We start from the raw sequence: 27,772 nt of genomic DNA, 5'->3' as shown, positions 1-27,772 counted from the left end.
GGAGATCAAGCTTTTGAAGGGAAACATTGTTCCTTTCTTGTATGGGAAAGGTTGCTTCTCTCTTGGATCTTACAGATTGGTGCTCTGGTTGGAAATATTGTTACTCCTTTGTATAGAGAATGTTTGTCCTCTCTTGGAAGGAAAGTATTGCCCTCACCAGAAAGAGAAATGTGTTTCCTTCTTTGGGTAGGGAAAATTGGGGTCCCCTTTGATGTTGATTATTCTGCATGATGATGGCGATTTGTGGTGTTCTGCATTTTTGTGTGCCTTTGTATTGCTTTGTGACATGTTATTGTGATTCTCCTGTGTTCTGCTTGTGTCCTGGAATTTTGAAGGTTATGCGTAGGGACTTCTTAAGAAGACTGTTAATGGAGTGTGATTCATTTGGCTTTTGTCTTTCTTTGCTATCTGTGATGCAAGGGTTGTGTGTAACTTGTCACTTAAGACGTACTTCTCTCCGTTTCCAGTTAGGTAATTCACTGCATGATGATTGGTCCTTTATTGGATGGGTAGGTTAGTCCTTTCTTGAATAATGAACCTCTCCCAAGATGGAAAGCATTGTATTTTATCTTGGAAGGGGAAATTTGACCCTTAGTTGGACATTTTATTAATATCTCTGATGGCTAATATCTGTTATCTTCTGATGGCTAATATCTGTTATCTTTTGCTTGTCAATAATCTGTTCTTTCTGGGGTGTGGAAGCAATAATGAGGCTCCTCTCATCAAAGGGATGTGACATGTCCTATTTTTAGGGTGATGTGATGTAATCTGGAAGAATCCATATATTTTTTAAATGGATGGGCCTGCCCCAAGAAGGATTTTTGAAATTCCTTCCATTGACATTGCAGCCGTCATCTGGGGGAAGGAGAAACTGGTACACTTATTACTTTGAAGGGAATGCGGTTGTGATACTGCTAATGACTCCTCTCTTCAATATGCCCCTCTTTGTAGGTTCTTCCTGTGCTGATACTTTCAGTAAAAAACAACACACCACAGACTCTGTATTTTAAATTGTATTTTCATTGGCATTGTACACTATGGGTTAGATATTGTTCGGATCAATTTGACTGTGTTGGTGGCAGAGTGGGATTTAGATTAGAATTTATCCAAATGTGTCTCCTTGGAGCCAGTCTTCTCAGAGAGCATGTTGAACTGTTGTTCGGGATGGTCTGGGAAGGGTGTGCTTGATGGTACCTGTACTAGAGAAACCATTCAACAATAATCTTTAAAGCTGGTGCTCCTGCTTCAGCGCAGTTGAAGAGGTGAGTGCAACCTGACACCTGAAAGAGTAGAACTGTGTACTCTGGGGTTGGAAACAGGTGGTAGGACCTGGGTGTGGCTTTTGAACCCAGTTTTGACATTGATTATTTGTGGCCACAAACTGATCCTATGACCCCCTCAGTTATTCAGTTTCCCCCAGTCTAAGTTTGTTATTACAGTGGATTACACATTAACCCTCTGCAAGGAAGCACTTTAGTAGCCCTTTATATATAAGCCTTTCCCTTTAGTGCACCATGAATCATAATTCTGTTTCTCCCCCTCTACCTCCTTTGAAGGTCCGGGCAGTAGCAACCGACTTGGGCTTCTCCATGGAAGAGTTAGAAGAACTGTATGTGGTTTTTAAGGTAAGCTGCGATCGAACACAGGAATCTCAGGTCACCTTGAATCAAACATATCTTATGCCCTCACCATCACCCTCACTTCCTATTATTCCATTCTCTTTTGGTAAGCCTGCTACTCTGACCACTGTCCCTTCTTATCACGGTCATCTACCCTTGCCTGACTCTAACCTTTGCCCACTAATATCTCTGCACTCCAAGAATTGTATATATATCCATGCCTTTACCTGAAAGCCCCCTCCCACTGTTGTGTCTAGTGTGATCTGGTACCAATGCTATTGTCATAATTCCTCCCCAGCTCTTGCCTTTGGTCATTAACTAAGACTTTTCCCAGTACATAGCATCTGTCCCACTGTTAGTTTTCATCTACTCCCTCCCCTCATGTCTGAGTTGTCATCTTTCCTTGACCTCTCTCCTTGCTCCGACTGCCCTCTTCGGCATGCCCAATGTCAACACCCACCTAACTGTTGAATTACACTAAGACACGTCCAACCCCGCCCACTGCCGCCAGTTCCCAATACTATAATTGATGCAATTTACCAATCATCACTGTACCTTTCACTCCGCATTCTCTCCTAATCCCACCAGTAATCACCAGTTTCCACCTCACCATCATTGTACTCTCAAGTGCATCAACATCTAATCTGATCTACCACCTGGTTGCAAGAGATGCCATTTCAAAACATTGAACTTGGCCTAGTGTATGACAGCGCAGGTGACAGTTTGCGATCCTGTATTGCCGTAGACTACATTCTTTACTTGGAAAGTGGAGCAGGTGTGATCTAGCGCTAAAATGCTGGCTGTGAAATCGGGAGCTCTGAATTCTGATTCTGACTTTCTAACAGTTCCAAATCGCCTGGTGCCTTAGTATCTTTATTTTCAAAAATTATAATTTATGAAAATCTCACCGTGAGAATTAAGTTATGTTTTGAGACAGGATACTTACTTGCTCATTACTTTTGGTGACTCTTTGGTTTCCTCGAGGGAGTGAGTCTTGTGGTTCCATTATAACATGATAGGTTGTTTTTACAGCGCTAAAAATGGCAAGCAGTGTTTGCACAAAAGTGTTCCTTTAAACACAGGCCTAGCGGTGCCCAAGGAGGAATATACACCTCTATCAAATCTGCCAACCCAAAGCCGAATTGAAACAAACGTATTAGTTTGGTATAGCATAATTCCCTTTTTTTATATCTTGCTAAGACTCTGGGATCAGAATACGTCAGTCATTGCGTCATAAATCAAATGGCTCCTATATTGCAGATTGTTCCTGGAGAGGTGAGGCTTCTCTAAAAACAAATAGTAACCCCTGTCGGGGCACGTCAGGCCCCTAAGACTTGCACTCCTGTTGCTGCTGCTTATGCAGTGTCTCATCTGCATGCGATTGAGGTTCCTACAGTTGCAGCACTTAATCTGTGTAAAAAATTAGGTCCTCTGTTTAACAGAGACTTTCACTAATGCTGACAATTCTCAAACCATAAGTGCAGAAAAGCATTAAGCACATGAGTGCATTAGTGTCACTCTTGAAATAGAAATACGTGCAGAATAATGAGGGAAAAAAGTGATGTAGGTCGGAGTTAATGTTTGTATAAGAAAATAAGCACCAAACTGATACAGCTCTGTCTGTCAAAGTGTTTGCTGTTTCACAGAACCAAAAATAGTCCCATTGTTTTCCTTGTCTTAGACACAGCACCTTATGAACTGTTACTGGGGAGGTAATGGAACAGCAGCAGCCATTAGGCATGACCCAAGCCTTCCCTACCTGGAGCAGTACCGCATTGACCAGGAACAGTTCCAAGATCTGCTGGGACACCTCACCCCCTGGTCATGTGGCCAGCACACCTCAATTCTGGCAGGCCGGATCTTTCGCCTACTGGACCAGAACAAGGATTCACTCATCAATTTCAAGGAGTTTGTGACGGGGCTAGGTAGGTGGGACAGTGGCTTTGGTACACTTCCTGAATCTTCTGGTTCTTAGCCATGTTTTGTGCCTGCTATTGTGGTTATGCGTTTGTTGCCCTGTTGTACGTTGGTATGCGTCCTGCAAGAATAGAGTGTAAATATCACCTGCCCTCTTGTTTCGTAGTTTGAACTCTGGGGTGGGATGTGTGCAGAATATGTCAGAGACACACACACGCAGTGTATCCTGTAACCTAGTTTTGCCTGCTTTTGAACTTATTTTTCTGTGTTTCTGGAGTAGGTCACAGAGCCCACTTCCATATCCTGTAACTGTACATACATTCTTCAGTCTGGAGCCTTTGCTGTATTAACTTGCTTGAATTTCCTGTTTTCACACATATGCATGTTGAGAATAATTGGTGAGAAATGCAGATCAAGGGCCTGGACATTATAGCTGTTGTCACGCAATGATTATCTTAAGCTTCTTGAAATGGAACACAGTATTCCATAGCGTTATCCATTTTTTACTCTAGATCAGACCAGGGTAATGGTACTAAGAGTCATGCCCAAATCATTTTATGTACGGGCTTGAATGATTTTCTAGAGGCTAATCATTCATGAATATCTATCCCCAGTTAATAACACTAAGGGGGTTATTACAACTTTGGAGGAGGTGTTAATCCGTCCCAAAAGTGACGGTAAAGTGACAGGTATACCACCAGCCGTATTACGAGTTCCATAGGATATAATGGACTCGTAATACGGCTGGTGGTATTTCCGTCACTTTACCGTCACTTTTGGGACGGATTAACACCTCCTCCAAAGTTATAATAACCCCCTAAGTGTCACGAAGGTACAGCATGAGTCTGCCATCTAAGGGTGAGGTGTTTTAAGAAGCTTGGCATCTTGAATGCATTAATTGAAAGATTTTTTTGTGAGAAACTGAGAGCAGTAAATTGTATTTCATCTTTATAGGGTCTTTCCGCAATTTATTGGTAACAGGCTCCACATTTTGTAGAGAGTTCGAACACCCCAAGAAGGTCTCTTTGCACCATGCAAGGCATAGGCTATTTGAACATGAAAGAATCCACGGTTTGAAAAGCGAAATCTTTGAAACCTCAGTCCATTTATCCCTGAACTCTGCACAAACAGAGAGTTGAATCGGACAGACAATTTAATAATCAAAACTGCAGCTCAAAGGAGTATTTGGAAAAATGCAACACCTAGGCATTACACATTTGTTAAGAGAGCCTTGATTCATAAAATAAAACTGAACTAAAGTATTACTTTGTCATTGTTTAGATGTGTATGTGAGTCAATGGTTTGTAGCTCAGGTATGCTTGGTAATTGAGGGCATATTGCTTCTGAATTTATTTAGCTTTCAAGGAAAGAGTACCAGAGATCACTGCAACAAAGCTTTCTTCTGTTTAGAATATTAGCATTTAACATGAAGTATCTGGTCCTTTCTCCTCTTTCCTCTGCAGGTGGAATGTACCACGGGGATCTCACAGAGAAGCTCAAGTTCCTGTACAAGCTACATCTGCCACCTGGTGAATAGTGCACTACTTATTGATGTTTTACTGACACAGTTACACCTTTAGTTTCTGTGGAAAGCACTGTCCTATACACCTTTACTTCTCGCTGTAGGCACTTCAGCTTGTGCAAGAGTTAACAATTTTCCTTTTGCTCATATGTGGTAATTCTTACCTTCCTTTTTCTGCTCTCTGCTATTTTCACAATCCTTGTTTTTTCTATACTGCCTTTTGCCTTCCTTCCTTCATTCATGCCATTTGGTGTTGGGCCTCCATGCTCATCGTTCCTTACCCTCTCCCACCGCAATTTTTTGTTGCAGCTCTCAACCCTGAGGAAGCAGAGTCTGCCCTGGAAGCCGCCAGCTACTTTACCGAGGATATCAGCATCATAGGTAATCATGCCGGCTCTGGCGCGCCGGGGTATGTGGGTTATAAGGAAAGACATTGTCATTGTCACTCTCACTCCTTCAGGGAGCAGGTGCAATGCTGCACCTGTTCAGACTGTAATGTTGTACGTCTGTTTACACCATGTGAATTGAAAAGGTAGTCTGTATCAGCCCCTGTAACAAGGCAGTGTCAGTACATACAAGAAGCTATGCCAAGCCAGCTTGCTCTTTTGCTTTCACCCCATTCTCTCAGGTGGACATCACACCACTCGCACAAGACAACCACACAGCGTTCTCCTGCAGGACCGCATCACGTAGCTGGCAGAGCACAATAACCTAATTTCTTGCTTGTAGAATGGTGTGCATTTATATACTGATTTCGTTTTCTACTGTATAGTCACCTTACAGCCACTTCCAAGCACTTGTTCAGTGCACAGAGTAATAAGCAATTGAGGGACATGGCAACTTGTTGGGTATTAATGGAAATTCATAGCTGCTGACCTTTTCACTCTGCTCCCAGTAGATAGTGAAACAGAGTGGGTTAACTTTTCATCAGACTGCAGTAACAGTTACACCCATTATGCTTTAGTAGCACTACACATCACGCTCAGTTTGGCATGGTATTTTTCAACTTCTTTATGCCGGAAGGAGAGTTTGCCAGTGCTATCGGGAAGAGGTTGAGGGATCTGCCCTTTGTTTGTTACAATTATTAATGTTAGTGAATTACCAGTGAGTTGGTCGAGTGCATTTGTAGGGTTGTTGAATACTGGGTGAATGTTCCAAACACTTTGCAGCTGAAATGCTGGATTCTATTTGTAGACTTTGCAGTGTGTTTAATGTGGCTTGGTTTTGCGGGAGTGGGTGGAGTGAAGGGGAAGGGGAAGGGAAAGGGGGGGGGAAGGATTTTGTGTGTGTTTGTCTTTCTGCCTGTCTGTCCCAGGAAGTTGTTTAAGGAGTGATGAAGCGGGAAGTTGGTTTCTCTGACCTCTGCAGGCTTTGAGAGGAGGAGATCTGGGCCTCGATTACTAGGCAAGATTTTTATTAAGACATACAAAGTTCTCCTGCGTTTAGTGGTAAGCAGCTAAAAAGATTATATCTGCAAGGTTTCGTTTCTGCTCTTTAGCCACAGACCACTAGTGAATTGCACTAGAGGCACTTTATTCTCTAAACAAAATAGCAATTTAGGGTATGCCACCTAGCCAGTTTTTACTGCCATAGATAGTATTTTTATGTCAATGCTTCTAAATAAGTGGTAAAAAAAACTGCAACATATGGTATTTATTTCCCTTTCGACAAGATCAGCACAGTTTAATCCTTTTCTGGTTTTAGAATGAAAGATATGTCTATTGGTTAATCGTAATGCTTTGTGACCTATGATGCTTGGATGCTTTTCGAGGTATGCAGTTCACTGATAAGTGCTACTTTAAAGTTATTCTCCATCACATTATTTCCTGTCAGGCATTCTGTAAAGGGCCCACATTTCCTTTTTTTGAGAGTAGTTGCTCTGTGAAAACGCCTGCTATTCTCATCCGCTGTCATTCGGCCTGTCTGCCCTGTTTGTATTTCATTGGTTTATCTTCACCTGACTACTGTGCCATCTCTCACCATGCTTGTATGCTTTCACTCAGTCTCCTTGTGCTGCAGTCACCCTTTTCCTCTCACCTGCAGTCACACCATGGACCCTGTTTACTCTCTCCTTACCTGCCTGGCTTGTATTCACACTGTCTGCCTTTCCTTTACACTTTTGCATTGCCTCCATTCACCCTGCTCAAACTCACCCTTCCTTTAATTTCCATGCCTGTACCTTCTACATCCACCATGGCTCTCCTAGTTGTTCTCACTATGCCTGCCGTACCTTTCAGGTTTTCTTCTTTCTGACTGTTTTCTTGTCTTTTTGCTTCCTCGTCCCTCTTTCCCTCTCCCTTCTCGTCTTCTCTCTGTATATATGTTACTCTCTTGTCGGCTGCAGCATCTCCTTTTGACTCCGAGCTGGAGCTGTTCCTGAACTGTGAGTCCCAAGGTTAGTGTCTTGAATTCTCACCTGCTCCATAGTGAACGCTTCTTTCTTTGTCACCACCACCCGGTGTAGGCAAGATGTTTTAAGCCACTCCTTGATACTGAGTGACCTGTAAACAACTTTTCTAGAAATAATCTCCACCTCTCGTTATTGTGAACTACTGCCATGTATTATACTTTATTTTACAGAGTAAGACTTAAACTGCAGGATATTAGAGACATGAGCAGTTGCTGTACCCTTGCTTACGATAGCAGGTATTAGATACATGCAAGCACATTCTAGCCATACAGATAGTCTAATCTCCTCCATTTTACTCAGTGCTTAATTTGAGCCGGTGGTTTGCTGAGCTCGGCACCAGCACTTAATAGTTAACACTGGCACTTAATGACAATCTATCATATGGTGACTCTGTCTAATTTAGAGATAAGCACAACAAAAGTTGTTTATTACTTGAATATACATTACAAATGTATAAATACTTGCCCAAGCCACTCGTATATCTTTGAGGGCTGGGAATAATCTGCACTGTCTCACATATAAGAGTGTGATAGTTAGTATTTGTGTTGGTACTGTCATTGGCATCACTGACATGGGCAATGGGGCTTCTTGAAGAGAAACAAGGCACTTTTTTTTTTTTTTAAACAAACACTGCTTTTACTTATGACATTCAAAGTGCCCAACCCTGATTTAATATCTTCATCCTGTAATCGGTAGTCACCATCAATTTTTCCAAAGCAAAAATCTTCTACAATTTTGCCCACCTCGTACCTAAAGCCGGAGGGTTGGGAGCCTTCAGAATTGAGCAACAGCATGCCCTCCAGCTAACTACATGGGTGTGAACAATTGCCACTTGAGTGTCGAAAGTGAGTATTCGCTGTAAAGCCCAACAATAAAACTAATGAAATTAGCGATAGTGTGCCTATATATGATGTCCTTTATGGTGCCACTACATATGTGCAATGGCACATGACACTTTACAACTAGTTCCAACAATGTCTTGAAAAGCCAAACCTCGCTGTACTGAGTACCATCTCATGAAGATTTTATAAGAGTTTCCCATATCCTGTTTGCATATTGACTACTTCACATACTTCAACCGTATAATCAACAGGTGGCTTCACCAACATCTACGATAAACTCGCTCTCCCACTATTTTTGGTAATGGTTTGCTTGGTTACCTTCCAGAGGTTAAAAAAAGAGACTGAAAGGACCTTTTTCTACTTGATGTTGAGAAAGAAAGGATTTGATGAGCGTCTTATCACTACTCCCACTTAATTTACAGCTTTTGGTCTTGGTAAACTGCAAAAGTTGAATTAGAAGGAAATTAGTTCTAGAAGACAGATCAAATTCTTCAACACGTTTGGTCATGTTTAGTTTTGTTTTCTAATTATGATCACCTTAGGGGGTATACTTATGTCTTAGCTTTTGTAAAGCAGTGTCACATGTTCTTGCTGTGAAATTCTGGTCAGGCAGTCCGTGTCATTGAGAAGGGACATGTGGTGACTTGGTCTCACCTAACCAACATATCAGTAGCATCACATCTAATGGTAGTACAACTAGTGGGAGATACCTACGTTTATATTGAAAGGATATTGATGTTCTGTTTTGTTCAACTCTGACCCAAGGCTTAGTATGAGATAGATTTGACACTCTAATACTGAACATATTTGAGCTGCTTTCTCATAGTTTTTGTTGTTCATGCAGCTATGACCTGTTTGAATAACATCCATCTGGCATTCTGTGAAATGTGTTATTCCAAGAGAAGTCTATGAATTTGTGTTGTATTGTTTGGATGGTGGACTAGTGACTAAAAGTAGGCAGTGTTTGAACACTGGAAGGCAAACGTGGAATGACGGTAATTTTGATGGTGGCTACCATGCCGCGCGAAAGAAATTCCAGCTGGCCACATCTGTATATAGTGTGCCTCACTTGTGGGGAGTGGTTCATATAGTCAAGGTACTTAGTTTTTTTTTTTTTTTAACAGATTGTATTGAAATTTTAGTACAACTACATTCCTCTTCATAACTGTATAATCTCTCAACCCTTATACATTTATGTCCACAGCATTTATGAATTTCCATCAATCATTATTAAATGTGGCGACTTTATTGATTACAAACATTGTCTCAAAATGATTAGTTGTATTCCGTAGGCCCCGTCATACTTGGCTGTGTAGTCTAGGTGAGGCTTCTGTCAGTGTTTCAATTTCCCTGCCCTCGGTGTGGCCTAGATTCTAATGTTTGCTCATATGTTGCTAAAGCTAGGTTATAGCTTTGGCGTCTTATTCAATAACCATATTGTGTAGAGTATCAATGTTCTGATGCACCCCCTCCCTCCACCCAGCCATGCCGCTCCCCCGCCCGACCCATAGCCTGTTATGTGCCATGCGTGCAAGCTCCTGCATTGTTCCGCTGTGCTGCTTGGCGTTCCAGTGGTAATAAGCTTGTGGGCCATTTGCCCTTTGTGCTAATTCTCTCCCTGTTTTATGAGCTGTGCATTCTTAGGTTGTGGTTGATGGTGCAGGTTCTTTAGATTCAGTAAGGGATATCCTAGTCTCATCTTGCAGGGCTGCAACCAGCTGTTCCCAAGCAAGCGTTAGCTATGGGGAGCTCCTGCCCTGCTTGAGTTCTCGTTGCAGTACTAAGCTTTCGTATTCTGTCCAGAACTCTGATTCCCTCTTCCAGCAAAAGGAGGCTGGGGCCCAGCGGTCTTTTCCATTTCTTTGTTCTCTCTCTCTTTTGGCCAGGGTGTATGCAAGGTCTTGCAACTTAATAGTGGCTTTGTTTATGGGGGTATGGTGGAACCAATGGAGGAGACAGTGGTCCAGCGTGGAAGATATGTTGTCACTTCTCTCCAGTACTCGGTTAAGTTCGCACAAGCCCACATCATGTGTATAAAGTCTACCGCTGCTTCCCCCACAGCGTGGACATCTTGCGTCTGCCACTCCGAGATGGTCGCGAAACCGTCTCCGAGTAAGATATGCTCTGTGTATAACATAGAAGTATATGAGTTGAAACCTAGCATTTCGAGACACCTTTGGTGCCCTCTCTAGTATCTGCTCCCAGGATTTCTCCGGTACCGGGATCCCCAGGTCCGCCTCCCACTTCCCTCGTAGGCATTATAGTGGGCGCATTGCTCCTCTACGAATTGCCCCATATATACCGGTTATGGCCTTGTATGTCCCTTCTGTGGTTACTATATAACTGCTGACCATGTGCGGCTGGGGTTCTAGGCCTCCCATATGCCAATGTGTGTGGATGGCGTGGGTGACCGCTTGTGAAAGATCATATTCCTGTCTGAAGTGTTCAAAGGGCATCAGGCTTCCATCCCTGTATAAATCTCCAATCCGTGTGGCCCCAGCCTCCTTCCAAGTTGCCAGTCCTCCCCAATTGCGTTCATGGGACATTCATCTTAGCCATGTCATTAGGATATCAGGTGTGTAAGGCGTGCTAGTGTCAGTCTTCTGGAGACATCTCTTCCAACATTTATGAAGGACACAAACCTCCGGGGTAGCCCAGAAGAGCAAGTCAGCTAACCTGGGGAGGGGAGGAATCACTGAGGCCTCCCCGTCTGTTCGTAGTCGGCACGTTGCTGTCCATTGGGTCCGCCATTGCAATTGGGCTGCCAGATAGTTTGATTCATAGTCCAGGACCGCCAGGCCCCCCTCCGCTCGCGGTCTTTTCAGTGTGGTGAGAGCCACCCTGCATTTCCCAGCCCCCCATATGAACGCTGTTTTCAAGGAGCCCAGCTAACTGAAGAGCGTGGCAGGAAACCAGAGTGGCAAGACCGCAAAATAGTATGAGTCTTGGTAGCGCCACCATCTTAATGAGTGCTATCCTCTCATCTACTGACAATGGACGTTTTCAGTGCCCTTATGGCGCTACCAATGTTGCCCTCTAGAATATCAGCCCTGGCGCGGTAAACCTTGACTCCTGGGTAGGTCATGCAACGAGGTTCCCAAGAGACATATCCCAGCATCTCGGGTGGGGTCACTATTTGTAGAAAGTGGGTAGGGATGGGATTTCTGCCAGTTTACTCGTAGCCCTGCTAGTCTGCCGAATTGTGCTAAGAGTGCCTGGGCTCCCTCTAGTTCCGGTCCCATGTCCCATAGAAACATAAGTAGATCATCCCCATAGAGCGCTATTCTGTGATGATAGTCCTTGTACCGTAGTCCCAGGTACCAAGTAGCAGTCATCGCCTGGGTAGCCAATGGCTTAATTGCCAATGCAAATAGCAAAGGTGGGAGGGGGCACCCCTGCCTTGTGCCCCTTTCTACTCTGTATTGCTCAGATATGGTAGTCCCGGTTAGGGTCTGTGTATAGCAACTGCGTCCAGCTAATTAATCCCTCACCAAGCTCCATTTGCTCTAGGACTGCATACAAGTATTCCCATTCCAGGCTATTGCATGCCTTCTCTATGTCCACTGCAAGGATCGTCGCAGTTCTTTTGTTTGGTATGTCCGCATCTAGTATGCGGAAAGCACGGTGGTTATTCTGAGCTGTGTTCCGGTAGGGAATGAACCCGGACTGGTCTGTGTGGACCAAGCATGTCATAAATGGCAGTAACCTTGTTGCTAGTATGGGACTAAGAATCTTGTAGTCCGAGCTGAGCATGGATAGGGGCCTGTGGGCTCAGCTGTCATTAGCCGGTTGACCGTTTTCAGCAATGGAATTATCAGCGCCTCTCTAGTGGAATCTGGGAGGCAGTTATGCTCTCTTACCGCACCATATAACTGCGCTAGTTTAGGGGCCAGTTCATTAATGTACGTGACGTAAAATTCTATGGGTGGTCCGTCTGTGCCTGGGATTTACCCTTGTGCTAGGCCCTAAATGGCTTCCCTGATTTCTGTCTTCTCTGTATTGCCTCCTGTAGCTTATTTCTCTTCCTCAGTGAGGCGTCGGCGTGGGAGTGGTTCTAGGAATGCTTGTGTGTCTTCCCTTTCCCCCTCCGTGACGCTTGTGTAAAGGGTGGTGAAGTACTCCCTTTTCTGATGGTATAATCTGTGTCCTCAGGGGGTACTGATCTCTACGATGGAAGTCCCTCTCTTTGAAGGGTTGGCCAGCCACGCTAGCAGCGTGTCCGTTTTGTCCCTCTCGGCATGGGCTCTTATCATATAATTTTTGTAGTCGAAGCAGCGGACCCTCTCAGTGTACTCCGCTACCTTCTCTCTGGCCTCGCCCACCTCCCTTTGCAGCTCAGGGCGCTCTGGTCTTTGTTTATCTAGCATGCGTAACTCAGCTGTCTTGGTCTCCCCTAGTAGTGCCTTCCGAATTCCCATCGATGAGGCTATGCATCTCCCTCTGACTACTACTTTAAATGCGTCCCACATTATCTGGGGAGATGGGGCAGTGGCCGCATTTTCCTCAAAATAGCTTCTGATGTGTGTCCCCCCCACCTGTTCTCGGTTAGGGATCCTGGTTTGAGGAGTCAAGGCTGCCGCGGCTCCTAGGCCATCGTTGCAGGATGGGCTCAGACAGGGGTTCCCGGCCAGAGCTCTGCGCTTTCGCTCCTCACGCCTTGGGCTCCAAGCCTCGCCCCTAGTCAAGATACTCAGTTGGGGTAGAAAACTGCAAAATATTTTATAGGACTAGTTTGCAAATTAATTTGGATCAATTCATTTTAAAACTATAAGCTGCCAAGAAAGATTGCATCTATCCCAAAAGCGTTTGCGGAGAATATTCAGGATTTGTCTGAAAGCAGGGGATGTCATTGGAAAATGATGTACGTTTATGGATTCCACTTTGTGTTTCGAGCTCATTGGTTTTCGGATGGACATGATCTTGTGGACTAAGGATTCTGACGAGATTGTGCAGAGCATGGGAGAAAGAGAACACCCCTGTCTTGTGCCTCCAGTCAGTATTATATTTCTGGTGAATTCACCATATGCTTTCTTTTTGTAGTGGGCTAACACAATTAGCTAAAATATTGTTTCATATTTTGTCCTTGCACTGTTTTGCTCTACAGGTTCTTGAAAAACACTGCTTGGCTTGATCAAAAGCCTTTTCAGCATCTAATTTAAGGAGAACAATATGTTTTTGATCAGCCTGGTGCTCGTACCAAGAGTCTCAAATGATGACTTGTCAATGAGTTATGGTCAAGAAACCGGGACTTTCTTTAATTACTTGAAGGACTGTACCATTATACCATTTTTACTTGGCAGTATTGGTGATTTAAATAGACTATGATTGGATTTATATTCCCTGATGTATGAATCTTGATGCTACACCAACTATTCCATCTTTGGTGATTACTGCATTTTGGTAAGACAGAAGGTTCCTCATAGATAAAATAAAGGCTGGAATGAACACAATATGAAGAGCAATGCAACTAAAAGATGAAAACTGACAGGTATTGGGAACAGAACATCAGTTGTAGAGAACTGTATTAACCATCACCTTAATTGATTACCTCACCATCTGGGTTGAAGGAGTCCTCGATATTAAAATGCCTTTTGATGCCAAAATAGCCTTCGGCATTAAAGGAGGTATTGGTGCTGAAAAGACACCCATGGGGAATGTGTCCCCTCGCTGGTTGATGCAGGTTTTTCAATGGGAGTGCATCACCATGTATAATCTATTGTTTGTGCTTGTAAACCAAAATGCATCTGAAAGGATATGAATCGTGTTAAAATGCCTACATTTCGATTTAAGTGTTTTTTTTAATCTAGTGGTGAAACTGTCATGGGAAGAGGATGGGAAGTTACCACAAAAATGTCTACTGGATGAAACAGTGGCATATACTACAAGCGTTTTCCTTTTTTTTTTTTTTTTTAACAAAGAGTCACAGTTATTTATGCTAGAGTGACATCCCCACTGAAGCTTCCTGTTTCAGATGCCAAGGCCACAACATGTTGGAGCAGCACCACTTTTGCCCATATTGTACTTCTTCACAGAGCCCTTTAACAGCATATATCCCTTGCCAGATACAACTAAATCCCAGCTTCCAAGCCTGAAACAGTTTACAGATTTGTGGCTTGAAAATTGTAGAATAGCAAAAGATGCAGCGATTATGATGACATGCCATAAGAGGTTTGCAAACATCAGCAGGCTGTGCACTAGTAGTGACACAAAAGAAAGAGAGCAATAGAGTAAAAATGTTGGTGTAGGAAACTCCATGATGGAGCACCTTACCTTTCACTGAAAGTGCCTATTTCTGACAATAATATGGTCTAACGGCTGCAACTGGGACAAAATGTCTGAGTATAAAATGCAGACTTACTCCAGTATTGGAACTTTCATAGATTCACATGCTTGAATCATTCCCCGTCATCAAGATGGAAGTCCCCGGTGTAAATCAAAAACTTTGTCAAATGGCATATTAAGCTCCAAAAGTAGTAGGCCTATAACTTAGAAACATGTAACAGTCATTTTGTAAAAAGGACCAAACAAAAAAGACAACCAATCATCTCACACCACCCTCTAGAACCCTCCTGTGAGAAACTGTCTTCCCTCAGATTTTCCACCGCACGTCGTCCTAAGGAGCCTCACTTGAGCTCTGCTCAGTTTTTCTCTCAGAAATCCTTTCTGAGGATATTTGGGTTATTTTTCTCTTTAGGAGTTATTCAAGGTGCATCAACCTAACTACCATGTCAGAGACACCTAAGAAAGGGCTTTTTAGAGCCTGTGCTACCTGCATGAAGAAAAGACTGCATGTGGAAGACCAGTGTAAGGACTGCACATATTGTCTCTATCCTAGCCATAAAACTAGAGACTGTAAGGTATGTAGGACCTTTTCTGCTAAAACACTAAAGGACAGAGAAGGCTGCCTTCTACTTTAGCTATAAAAACTGAAATCCAGAGACAATCCAGTTTCTGATGAGGACAGTGGCTCTTCTTCTGTGTCTATGGTAAAAACACCTGTGAAGAGACAAGCTTAAGCCACCCAGAAAGGCTTTAAAACAAAATCAGCTGAAGTGCCCTCAAAAATATGTACCCCATCAAAGAAGATGACATCTAAAGCTTCAGATTTAAAATAAAAAAGAAGCCTGTCTCTGAGCCTTCAACACCACCATTCAAGCTAAAATATACCTCCAAAAAGCCAGTCTCTGCACTGTCGACGGGATTATCATCGAAGGTAGCACCATCGACGGCTCATGCCTTAACGACGACATCCAGTCGTCACACCGTCTGTCAGTGGCAACGACCGACTCCTCATCGACAGTCTGGTCACACTTGTCGATGCCACGCCCTATCTCTTCGCCATCGCAGCACTCTTCTTCAATGAGACTTACCTCCCTGGTGCCAATACCTCTGACGCTTCCACCGACGGAACACCTGTCGGCGATGACCCTGCTGACTATGGCCTTGTCGACGATGCTTCTACCGACAATGGCTTCGTCGACGGAGCAACAACCGTCAACGGCATCGTCGACTACAACCGTCGACGCATCCATCGTCTGACGGTCGATCCGTCGGCGTTATCGTCGACAATGCCACCGCCAACAATCATTTTGTCGACACCACCACCGTCGGCGGCATCTCATCTCTCGTCAACAGTGAAGGTTACAAAAACAGTACAGAGACCATGTTCCTTACCTCTGTTCTCGTCGACGGACCAAGCTGCGCAAAGAAGGGTAAAGAAATACCATTTGACGCCCTCAGTAACATCTCCTAGTAAGGTTTCGAGCCTTTTGCCTTCACACCTGTTAGATGAGGATGACTCAGAGGAGATGGTATTTTTGGAGTGGCCAGCATCCTTTCCCAGTTACGGGTTGAATGCCAGAAGTATTCGGATGACGATGGTTCATACTATGACCAATGCTATTATGAGCAGCAACAGCTGGGGCTGGTAGGTCTTCCCCCGGGTTGGTTTCAGACTTGCAAGCAATGTTGGCGGACTGTAAGGAACGTTTTCCGTCAGAGCCTTCATCGGTGCAACAACCAATACTTCGGGCTAAGCCTCCAGCTCCCCAGATCCATCAACCACATTATACAACTCCACCAAGGCTACAACATTCTACACTTTCTACACCAATGCAGCAAGTCTCTTCTGATGAGGATGCGGAGGAAGGAGAAATACAGACTGGGAATGACGAGTGGGATGGTTATATCATACCAGCGCCTGCATCTCCTGCGACACCTGTTGTAGAGTCTCCACCTGAAGACATCAGTGGTTTTCATAACATGCTTGAGCGAGTAGCCACACTGTTTGATCTTCTGATGACTGCAACTCAGCAGGATTGCTTTCTCTACGATTTTAAGAAGCCTCACAGAAAGGCGGTCAGGGCTATACCAATAATTGATCATGTTTGGAGCCAGGGCTTTAAGATAATGCAAAATCCTGCAACGATCCCTGCAGTGCTGCCGAGGCTGGGCAAAAAATATCAGCCTACTGATGATGCTCCCGCTTGCCTCTCAGGCCACCCGAAACCGACTCTGTGATTTAGCAAGCTGCCCAACGTCGCTCCAGAAACCCTTCCACACCGTTGACAACACCGCCAGATGAAGAGGGGAGACGCTGAGATAACATTGGCAAGCGTTTTTCCTCAATGTCTGCTATTGTGGTAGGGGCGGCCAATTCCCTTGCTCTGCTTGGTAGATATGATGGGCAGCTCTGGTCAGACATGTCCCAATCCTTAGAAGAGCTTTCGGAGAGTGCCAAAACAGAAGCAAAAAAGATGCTCATGGAGGGCCAACGATCTTCAGCGGAGATCGTTGATTGCCCGCTTGATATCGCAACCATGGGCTTTAGACTGCTCGCTGGGCTGGGTCAGCTGTCTTGAGGCGTCGGGGTTGGCTCAAAGCCACTAACTTTCGCCCCGAGTTGCAGACAAAGATTTTGGATCTTCCCTATGACGGAGAGGCGCTTTTTGGGATGCACGTCGACAACGCTCGTCAGACTATAAAGACCGATACGGAGACGGAAAGATCATTGGGCACTCTACAGTACAGGAAAGTGCCCTTTGGAGGAGCCAGGGGCAGAGGTCAGCCTTCCTGTCGCGGAGGATACCAGCACTATAAGTATCCATCCTACTCTACCACATTCCAACCTTCTAGGCCACATTATCAACCGAGGCAACCGCCTCCCGCGGCTTACACCAGGCCCTACCACAAGAACAAGACGGGGCAACAATCTAAAGAGTCTGCACGTATACAATGACTGCCTACTACCAGTTCCTCCTCTTTCCTCTCCTACAATCTTCCATGGGATCTTAAAGAATCATATCCAATGCTGGTGGCAAATACCGAAGGACAAGTGGGTGCTGGATGTAATTCGATTTGGGCACCTGTTGGAATTTAATTAGATTCCTCCATTAATGTCTCCATCCCAGACCCGACAAGCACATCTTCGTCTGCTCCGCTTAGAAGTAGCGACCATGCTAAAGAAAGGGGCCATAGAGGCTGTTCCATATTCCCAGAGTGGGAAGGGTTTCTACTCCCGCTTCTTTCTCATTCAGAAAAAATCTCGCTTATGGAGGCGAATCCTTGACTTGCGGGAGCTGAACAAGTACCTCAAGAAACCAACATTTCAGATGGTCACCCTGCAAGACGTCCTCCAGCTTCTAAACAGAGCAGACTTCATGGCATCTCTAGACCTTCAAGACGCGTACTTCCATATTTCCATTCCAGCGGCAAACACTTCCAGTTCAAAGTCCTCCCCTTTGGGCCATGTTCAGCACCACGAATCTTCACCAAATGTTTGGCCCCAGTGGCAGCCTACCTAAGGAGAAAGAAGCACCAGGTTTTTCCTTATCTAGACTGGCTAGTGAAAGCTCCAGATGTCCAATCCGCATGAAAGTCAGTCGGGGGCGGCTGTGCTCCTTTGCAAGGACTTAGGCCTTACTCTAAACAAGAAAAAATCATTCCTTCAACCTTCGACTCGGTTAGCCTTCCTAGGGGCTATATTAGACACGCAACAGGCCAAAGCCTATCCAACGCTGGACAGGCAGACCAAGTTAATCTCCCTAGCGAAACGATTCCAAAGAAAAAGGTGTCTTTCAGTTTGTCAGTACAAGTCCTTACTAGGCATGATGTCGTCATGCATAAGCCTCATTCCCTACTGTCGGCTGCGCATGTGTCCAGTTCAAGAGGAGCTGGACAAACAATGGACGCAGGCGCAAGGATCCTACAAGGACACGGTCCTCATAACACTGCACATGGTCCACTCTCTCGATTAGTGGACAACTCCCGAAAACATTTCAAAAGGTCTCAACTTCTTACTGCAGATTCCTCAAATGATTGTAACGATGAATGCATCACTCACCGGATGGGGTGCATGCCTGCAAGACCTTCGGGTGAGCGGCAAATGGCCCCTTTCTCACCATCTTTTCCACATAAACCTTCTCGAGCTGAGAGCGGTCTATTATGCCTTGCAAGCCTTCCTTCTGAGGATTCAAGGGTCAACAGTGCTTGTCAGAACAGACAATACCACCACAATGCACTACCTCAACAAGCAAGGAGGAACACATTCCCACCTGCTCTCTCGAGAGGCGCAGACCATCTGGAAATGGTGCATTCACCGCTCAGTCCACATAACAGCGGAGCATGTCCCAGGCCTACAGAATACCATTGCGGATTTGTTGAGCAGGTTGGCAACATCACTTCACGAGTGGTAATTAGACCAGCAGACATTAGATGGAATATTTGCCCAGTGGGGAAAACCAAATTGGGATCTGTTCGCATCCTCCCAGAACGCCAAATGCCAACATTACACAAGTTGGCATCACCAACCGGGATCATGGGGGGATGCATTTTCGATCGCATGGTCTGGGATCTATGCATACGCCTTTCCTCCGATCCCTCTCCTCGCAAGAGTGATCAGGAAGATGAAGTCGGAACCCTGCCAGATGATCCCGATAGCCCAAGCGTGGTACACAGAGTTACTTCTCCAGTCTGCTTGTCCACCCATCAGGATCAGACCAATTCCAGAGCTGCTTATCATCAACCGGGGACAAGTAAGGCATCTGGATCCCAAGTCTCTGAGTTTGTGCGCATGGCTCCTGAATTCAACGAACTCGGACATTTAGACCTACCAGCTGAGGGCAGGGAAGTGCTAACTAAGACACGGGCAGCTAGCACCATTAAATCATACCGCCTAAAGTGGAAGCGATTTTGTTTGTGGTGTGAAACCTAGAAAGTACACCCTCTCTCCAGAGGCAGTGTTGAAGTACTTCTTGCAGCTGGCGTGTTCTGGACTTGGCCATTCATCAGTTATAGTCCGTTTGGCAGCTATTTCCCGATACAGAAGGATACCAGGTAAACCATCCTTCTGTTCCCTGGGATTAGTCAAGCAATTCTTGAAAGGTCTCTTCAGATTCTTTCCTCCAGTGAAACCTCCACCTCCAGCATGGCAACTTAACATCGTTCTTGGCCAGCTCATGAAGGAGCCCTTTGAGCCCCTCCACAGGGCAGACATCAACGGCCAGATGTAGCAAAGGTTTTTACCCGTTCTGTGTCCATGGGAAAAAGTGTTCGTACATATGGCCCTAAGTCCCTCACTTGGAAGGTAGCTCTCCTTCTCGCCCTTACTTCGACATGAAGGGTTAGTGAAATTCAAGCTTTCACTATACAAGAACCTTTTTTGCAATTCTACGCACCAATCCCAAATTCATTCCTGAGGTGCCTTCAGAATTCCACATCAACGAACCAGAGGTGTTAAAATGTTTCTTCCCGAACCCTCAAACTACTGCAGAAAGGACCCTGCATTCACTCGATCTTAAAAGGTGCCTAAAATTCTATCTGGACAGAACAAAGTCATTTCGGAAGTCCAATCAGTTATTTGTAGCTTTCAGTGCCGCTAGGCAAGGACACTCTGACTAAACAGATGGATGGATTAAGGACGCAATCATTTTCTGCCATCAGAAGGCAAGTAGACTGTTGCAAACAAGTGTGAGAGCGCATTCTACCAGAGCTATATCTGCGTCCTGTGCGCTGTTCGCAGGTGTGTTGATTCAGGACATCTGTCAGGCTGCGACATGGAGGACAACTCACACCTTCATGTAGCACTGCTCCTTGGACCCAGAGTCACTTTGGGATGCAGCTGTCAGGCAAGCAGTCCTTAGAAACCTGTTCCAATGATGAAGCTAAATATTTCCTTCCCTCCATCCGTTTATTCTGTATTATCTCACATTTTCTTTAAAAGTAATTCCTACTCCCCAGGCTGTAGATCGTAAAGAAAGTTTATGTGCATATTGTCATGCCGGTTCGCATTTCAGAGTGCTGTGTAACTATATGTATGTATGTCGAAAATGTGTTATTCACTGCTTACTATTCTGATTCAAGCATGTGAATCTATGAAAGTTCCAATACTGGAGTAAGGAATAAGTTACTTACCTGTAACTGTAGTTCTCCAGTATTGGGCACTTTCATAGATTCACATGCGACCCACCCACCTCCCCTGAGGAGCCCATCTTCATTTCCTCAGGACTATCTGTATTGCAGCACTTGTGCTTGGAAAATCTGAGGGAAGACAGCTCCTCATAGGAAGGTTCTAGAGGGTGGTGTGAGCTGATTGGTTTTCTTTTAAGTTTGGTCCTTTTTTACAAAACGACTGTGATATGTTTCTAAGTTAGAGGCCTACTACTTTTGGAGCTTTATATGCAATTGAGCTTAGTTTTTAAATTACACCGGTGACTCCCATCTCGATGACGGGGAATGATTCAAGCTTGTGAATTCCCCGTATTCCATAGGCAAGTATAGGATAACCCCTTAAGAACACATCAACACTGTGCAGTCATCTCCAATTTCTGCCTTGTGTTGAACCCTATATTTTTTGCTGGCGTTAGAATTCCGTGAACTTTATCCCTGCTAACAAGTGGTAAAGTCCCTGTGCTTTTACTTTAAACATGGTTAAATTGCCTAGTACCAGAATACAGAATTGCATCCTTAGTATGAAAAGTTATCTATCACCTGTGGATTGCAGCACTTATTGTGCCATCCGCTAATATGATAAAAGAAAACGTGACTTCAGGCCTACCGTGTACAGCACACTGCAGCAGTGCAACCTGTTAAAATATCCTTTTAGCAGCTGTTAATCTCCCTTTTAAATGTTAGTAAAGTCACACTTATATAAGCCTTGTAGCCCACAAGGCAGGGTGCATGGAATTTAAAGGTGGGACATGTAGAAACATTATGATACAATGTGCCTACAGTGACAAGGCCAAAATGCTATTTTCACTGTGGCAGGCCTAGCTGTCCTATGTTGAAAACCAGAGCACTGATTAAGATTCTAATACTGATTCTCGGAATGGGACTTGCTAAATAATTAAACAACTATTTTTAAAAGTAATTAAAAATCCAATCCAGTGGTGAAGTCAAATGTTAAATAAACATTAAGTAAAAGTAACATTTTGAAAGTTTTACTTTTACCTGTCCCAGGTAGCATAACTATGCCAACTCTCAGTCTGTGCTCAGCCTTGAACAGATGAAAACGGTGCGAAATGCCTCCCAGGATCAAACATAGGCTGATCTGAATGGAATATGTGGGTTGGTGTGATGAGTGATGTTGGCATCAAGCTATGCATAATGCCAAACTGAGATGATTATCCAATCATGAGATTGAGTAGTTTCTATTAGTGCAAAATATTATAGCAAGGCTGGACCTGAAGCAGAGAAAATCTGATATAATTGTTTAAGGCTTATACAGCCCTAAGTCACTGCCAGTTTCAAACACATTACTTTAAAACTGGTTTGTTTGGTTTTCAGATGCCTTAACTGAAGAGTCATCCTTTACTGCAGGACCAAATCTCACCTTTCAGCATGCCTATGTAGGTGTTGTTTTAAAATTTTCTTTAATACATCCTGAACTAAGCTTCCCTATAAGGGATACCACAGATTTCCTTTCTTGAACCTCGCCACTTAATCCCTCGGCTTCATTTTTGACACTACCTTCCTCCTTATCCCTAACATAAACAGAATTGCCAAATCCACCTATTTCCACCTTGATCCTATAAAGAAAGTAAATTGTGTTCATTTCTGCCCGGCTGAAATCATTAGTCCATGCTTTAAATTTCTAAGGTCTGAACTTTGGAAATACTAGTGGGCATTCCTCAGTTATAGCTCGCCACACTAAGACCGTTTCCATTCAGTGGAAAGAATCCCCTCTTCCACAGAAAAATTTGAATATGCTTCCCAAATATTAGCCAGTCACCTTTACTCTTCATTAACATCACTATCAAATTCAAAATAAGCAGCAGTACCTTCAAAGCAGTCACCTAAAAGTCCTTCATAATTTAACCTTTTTTTGTGGTGGAGGCAACTTTGCCTCAAAAGCAAGACCTTCTTGTAAAAGCTAGATTCATAAAAGCACAGGTTCAAAGCTGTTCATTTACCAGTGTAGCAACGTCATGTAGCTTATTTCCAGATAACTTGCACTTCTTTCCCATTCTATTTTCCTTTCAGGAAATTCTTGAAAACTCAAATTTTCCAGCTCCACTGAACTGTCTTTAATGTCATTTTTCATATGCTAAAGACTGCTTGATGCTCTTTTATTATTACTCACTTTCAATCATTCTTTGTACAGCATACCAATGCCTTTATGGTACAGCTGCAGTATAGAAAAATGTTACATAAGTATAAAATTCATTGTAAAAGGATATCTGTTTAACTTCTTTGTTCACATTCATGTGTGGTGAAATTTGATAATGCATGGTGCAGTTAGTTGGAATGACGTAGTTTTCTTAGATTCAATGGTGGTTAGAGGCTATTAATTTTGTGGTGTGTGTCCAACAAATAGTGGATGAGGGTGTCATTCTTCCATCTCAAACAAGGCCTGTTATTACCATTTTTATTTATCGCTATCGAAGTTGCCAACAAACTGTGTAGATCTCAAGTAGATGAGGTCCTAGAAAGAATCAGAAAAGAGGCCCTGCTGTAGAGAATGTTCTTTGTAAAAAGATTCTGGGATACCCAGAAGTGGATATTATAAAGGTTCTGGCCAAACCTTTCTGTTGCGCCACTCACAAAGGCAGACGCAAGGAAGAGCCATCAGTGCGAGTCAAGTAAGAGTTAGGCGTTGGATAAAGTTGTGCTGGAGGTATAGCATCTTCCATGGTAAGACCTGTTTCAGGATATTTTTGATCATGACACCCTGATCAGAAGTAGCCTCCCAGGAGCAAAAATCAACCGACCTAAATGGGCAGCGATGACTCCTCTGAACTCCACACAATATGCAGGGTGAGGGCTTCCTTTTGATAGGAAAGTGTCAAATCCTGCTTGACAAGTGTGCTGAGCTACATGAAACACTTGGGGTAGACTTGAAAGGGAGAGAACATGATGCCAAAAAAATCTTGTGTATTCACTGTCAGGTTGCTGGAGGACCCTACTTTTGTCCTACCAGACTTCTGACTCTAGGTTTCTTGTGAGTACAATGCCTGCCTCAAGCTGCATTTTAGTGTTAGGTGTGGGAAGACACTATGATTACCATAGTACACACCCCACACACAATGCCATCCCTCTTAGCCCAAGTTTAGTGTGGTCAAAGACTTTCACTATCTTGAAAGTGTCCTGACAAATTGCATGTTGGGCCTATTTGCTTTAAGGCAAACGTGAACGTCTGAAAAAGTGGGTAGGATTGGCTCCATAAACTTTTACTGTTGGCTAAGGAGATGTCAGGAGTCACTCCATCAACTAGCTTGTGCCAGGCATAAATGTCTAAGCAAGCCAGATGAACGCACCCACTTCAGAACACTTACTGGACCTCCGGAAAATCAGAAGAGGACTGCGATCGTGGTCTGTGATCTGGAAGGAGCACTAAAAGAGTGAACCTGCCACCTCTTGTACCCAGGACAACAAAGGAGATTCCAAGGGTCAGTTGGCTGTCCTCCTGTGTGGCCACAGGGAGACAACAAGCTGCAAGATGCCTTTCCCTGGAATACCCAGTGGACCACTGCCAACAACGTGAATAGTACTTTGCTGTTGACGTCTCTGTGACACCCTCTGTGTGTCTAAGTGCCTCCCATGAGGTCCTAGAAGCCTAAGAGGTGTACTCCTGTGATTGATTGGAACTTAAAAGAGTACGTCAGAAGGTTAAATCTTTGACTAGGACAAACATGGTTGGTATGCGACCCCTGCTCCCATGCAGTCTGCCTCAGATCTCAGCTTGGTCCCAGTCTTCCGCAGCCAATGATTATCATTGGTACGTTGTGCTTTTTTTAAAGCTATTTGTACTTACAATTTTTAAAATTCATATCACTGTTTCCCCTTATTTTTGTCATTTTGGTGTCATTTGATTTATTCTGTTTTGCTCTATTTTTCTAATTCGATTTGGGATTTATCTTGTTTTGCATTTTGAATGTATTACTGATTTGGTACTGCACAGGGACATTACACATTGTCTCAAGTTAAGCCTGTCTGTACTGTGGCCCAGGTAGAAGGGGGTAGAGCTAGGGTAATTAAGTGTCTTTAAGGGTTTACCCTGACAGGAGTTGTGATTGTTCCTTACGTTGGGCAGTCACCCACCACACACAATCCATTTTTCATAAGGGAGGGATTTAATTATTTACACTTGTTTTTTATGAAGAAAGATTGTATGCACAAGTGTATTCGTTATTTCTCTTTACTAAACATGGTTATTAAAGTCAGAAGTTCTGAATGCTGACATTAAAAGACGTTATTCATCTTAAAGGAAAAAGTGGATGACGCACTGGCAATATACAGGAATAGTGAACATTTTCGTATTCCAGTCAGATAAATAGCTTTTCTTTACTGTTTATCAAAAGTACCACTCATTAACTGTCTGAATAACTTCCACACCTAATATGCATAAAAGACAGTTCCCGAATGACAGTAAATCTGAGACTGCAGGCAGGGTCTTCCTGCCTACCCATGCATAGACAGCTCACAGATAAGAATACACTTGCCAAGCAAGTACAATGCACAACTTAATGCACCTGTTGCACAAACTAGGTTTTTATTTGCCACTGTAGCCAGTTTGCACTCAAGACTGATCTAGAATATCGGGTTCAGCTGGGTCACAATTGATAGAAAGAAAGCTTAACTTTCATTAGCAGTTGAAAATGAGCTGTTTATTACAGGAATGCCTAAGCAACAAATGGATCTAGTTGGAGGGAGAAAGGGAAATCTATTGTTTGTGACACAATACAAGTTAGCACAGTGTTTGAAATAATATTGGGAGTGATCGAGCCTGTCAAAGGGAAGTACATTTAAGTTCTGTCTGTAAAGATGATCATAGGAACAGATGCCTCATTCTTAGTATTAGTATGCATATACCAGAATGACAATGAATGATTGGGTCTTTATTTGTTTCAGTTAATTAAAACCTTTAGAAAAGATAAAAACGAAATAATAAAAAGGATAATAAAAACAGAGGACAAGGAAAACAAGTTATCTCACTTTTCACATGTCGGATCTAGTACGCAGAACTTTTAGAAGCAGATCACTTAACTGAGGCACAGCTGATAGCATAAGGCTTGGTTAGATGTTTAGAGCACGAGTATCTCCAGCATGACTAAGTACATGAACGCAACATGCAGTTCCAATAGCTTAAAAAAGGATTTCCGTGTGCTCTGCCTAATAGTAAAACGCCATGCCTCTGAAGTCATAGCAATCCAATGTAAACATTTGTTTGTAACTAAAATATCTAATATTTGTACCACAATCCAATAAATACAATTAAATTCTAAAAATACTAATCAATCAAATGAATGGTGTACAGTTGTTAGCTACTTAGTAATTTCACCTTTGATTGATCGTTTCATTTGTACTTTCGAGATCCACATACTAAATGCCTTAAGATCAATATAATTTAATTCTAAAAAATACTTGCCATTCAATGGTGTACAATCGTTAAATTAGTAAATTTCATCATTGATTAATAGTTTTGTTTGAACTTTCAAGATCCACACACCTCTGGAGTCTTGACCTGTGCACTTCTGCTTATAGGGTTTTGTCGTTCAGGTGCTTGACTGCGAGTCGCATAACAATTGCAGACAATTGCAGGAATTTCCCAGATTGGCAGGCTGCAACTGCATCTTTAACAGTTCTCTAATTTAATTGCATGAAAACTGATTGCAGCCAGTACCTTCTAAGTGGCATTAAAGGGGCACAGATACAAAATACGTGCCTTAGAGACATGCCTGCACTCCACAAAGTCAACATGACCGTTCCCATGTTCCTTTAATTTCCCCTAAGCAATATTTTTTTCAACTGAATCACCCCTCACATTCGGTGTAATATACTCTTCTTCGTGGACATTTCCCAGGGCAAACCAAAACCTTGAGATTCCAGATTAATTGTATTGGGAGAGTAGGATTCCTGGTTGCTCCATAGCAGAGACAGCTTCGGTGGCCATTGATCTAGAAACTAATCTGACTTGCTTAGACAAGACTCTGTGCATGAGTTTTGGTGAAATGATACTGCCCCAGGTTTCTCATGCTGCTAAGGCATTTACTGCTGATACAAGATAATGATGCCACTTCAAATCCTTACTTGGAGTCGACTGCCCAATCAGATGTCTCAGTGTGCCAATCTCTGCACTCCTTGCTTTTGCACAGTACGCAATGAAGAGAGATTTTAACATTACGCTCAGTCTGCTATGGTTCTAGACACGATCTAGCCAAACCTCTAAGTGATCTTTAAGGGTAAAAGGTCCATACATTAAATTATTGCCAAAAGTAGTTTATCACTGAACACAGCACAGTTACCTGTGGCTGGTTCAGCTTGCATATTCATTTTCAGAAAAAGACCATTATTGCTAAGCCAGTTTGCTTCAGAGAGTCTTGGTGGTCTTTATGGCTGCCTTGACCGTTGAAATATACTCCCAAGTATTTAATTGTTGGAATTGTCTCCAGTTTGTTGGTGCCCAGGTGCCATAATCCTTTTCTAATGGTGTTTCTACGACTCACCGAAATTTTAGTTTTTTTCACTGATGATTTCATTATTATTTGTTTGCCAATACTCATTCAAAGGACACTGTAAACCTATTTGGGTTTGATAAAAAAATAATAATGATATCTTCAGCATATTGAAGAAGATGTATCTTAGCCTGTGCTAGTTTTGGTGGGAAGGATCTCATGGTACCTAGTTCATGTCGGAGAAGTACAATTTAAAAAGAAGCGGGCCAGGATGCACCATTGTTTCACTCACACACCCCCATAGGTCACAATTTTGTAATCCTGACACTTACTCACGTGTTGGAATAGAGACTGATGATGGTGTTTAGTAGGGGTGCTCGTACCCCCACTTATGAAGTTTGAGCCACAGCCTTCCTCTGTTCACGTAATCAAAAGCTGAAGTGAAGTAAAAAAATATGGCAGATGGCAGGGGGTGGGCAGGGGTAGTCGAGTGAGAGAAGACTAATTCTTCATGGCCATGTCAGATGGTCAGACTAGTACCATTAAGAAATCTTCTGTTCCACATCCACTAA

General features: G+C 43.5%; 1 protein-coding gene across 2 annotated transcripts in view; it reads left to right on the top strand.

Moving 5' to 3' along the window:
• Positions 1–27,772, top strand: part of TBC1D9B (TBC1 domain family member 9B) — a 172,277-nt gene that overhangs the window by 114,638 nt on the left and 29,867 nt on the right. The window contains exons 15-19 of one of the 2 annotated variants that reach the window (XM_069199509.1): positions 1,557–1,625; positions 3,301–3,544; positions 5,000–5,065; positions 5,368–5,439; positions 7,403–7,453. In XM_069199509.1, the coding sequence (XP_069055610.1) occupies positions 1,557–1,625; positions 3,301–3,544; positions 5,000–5,065; positions 5,368–5,439; positions 7,403–7,453 (502 nt within the window). The remainder of the gene's footprint in view (positions 1–1,556; positions 1,626–3,300; positions 3,545–4,999; positions 5,066–5,367; positions 5,440–7,402; positions 7,454–27,772) is intronic. The other variant, XM_069199510.1, reaches the window with a different exon arrangement.

The sequence above is a fragment of the Pleurodeles waltl genome, chromosome 7 (assembly GCF_031143425.1).
Source record: "Pleurodeles waltl isolate 20211129_DDA chromosome 7, aPleWal1.hap1.20221129, whole genome shotgun sequence".
Taxonomy (NCBI): Eukaryota; Metazoa; Chordata; class Amphibia; order Caudata; family Salamandridae; genus Pleurodeles; species Pleurodeles waltl.
Note: the sequence above shows the minus strand (reverse complement) of the source record. Positions and strands in the feature narration are given on the sequence as shown.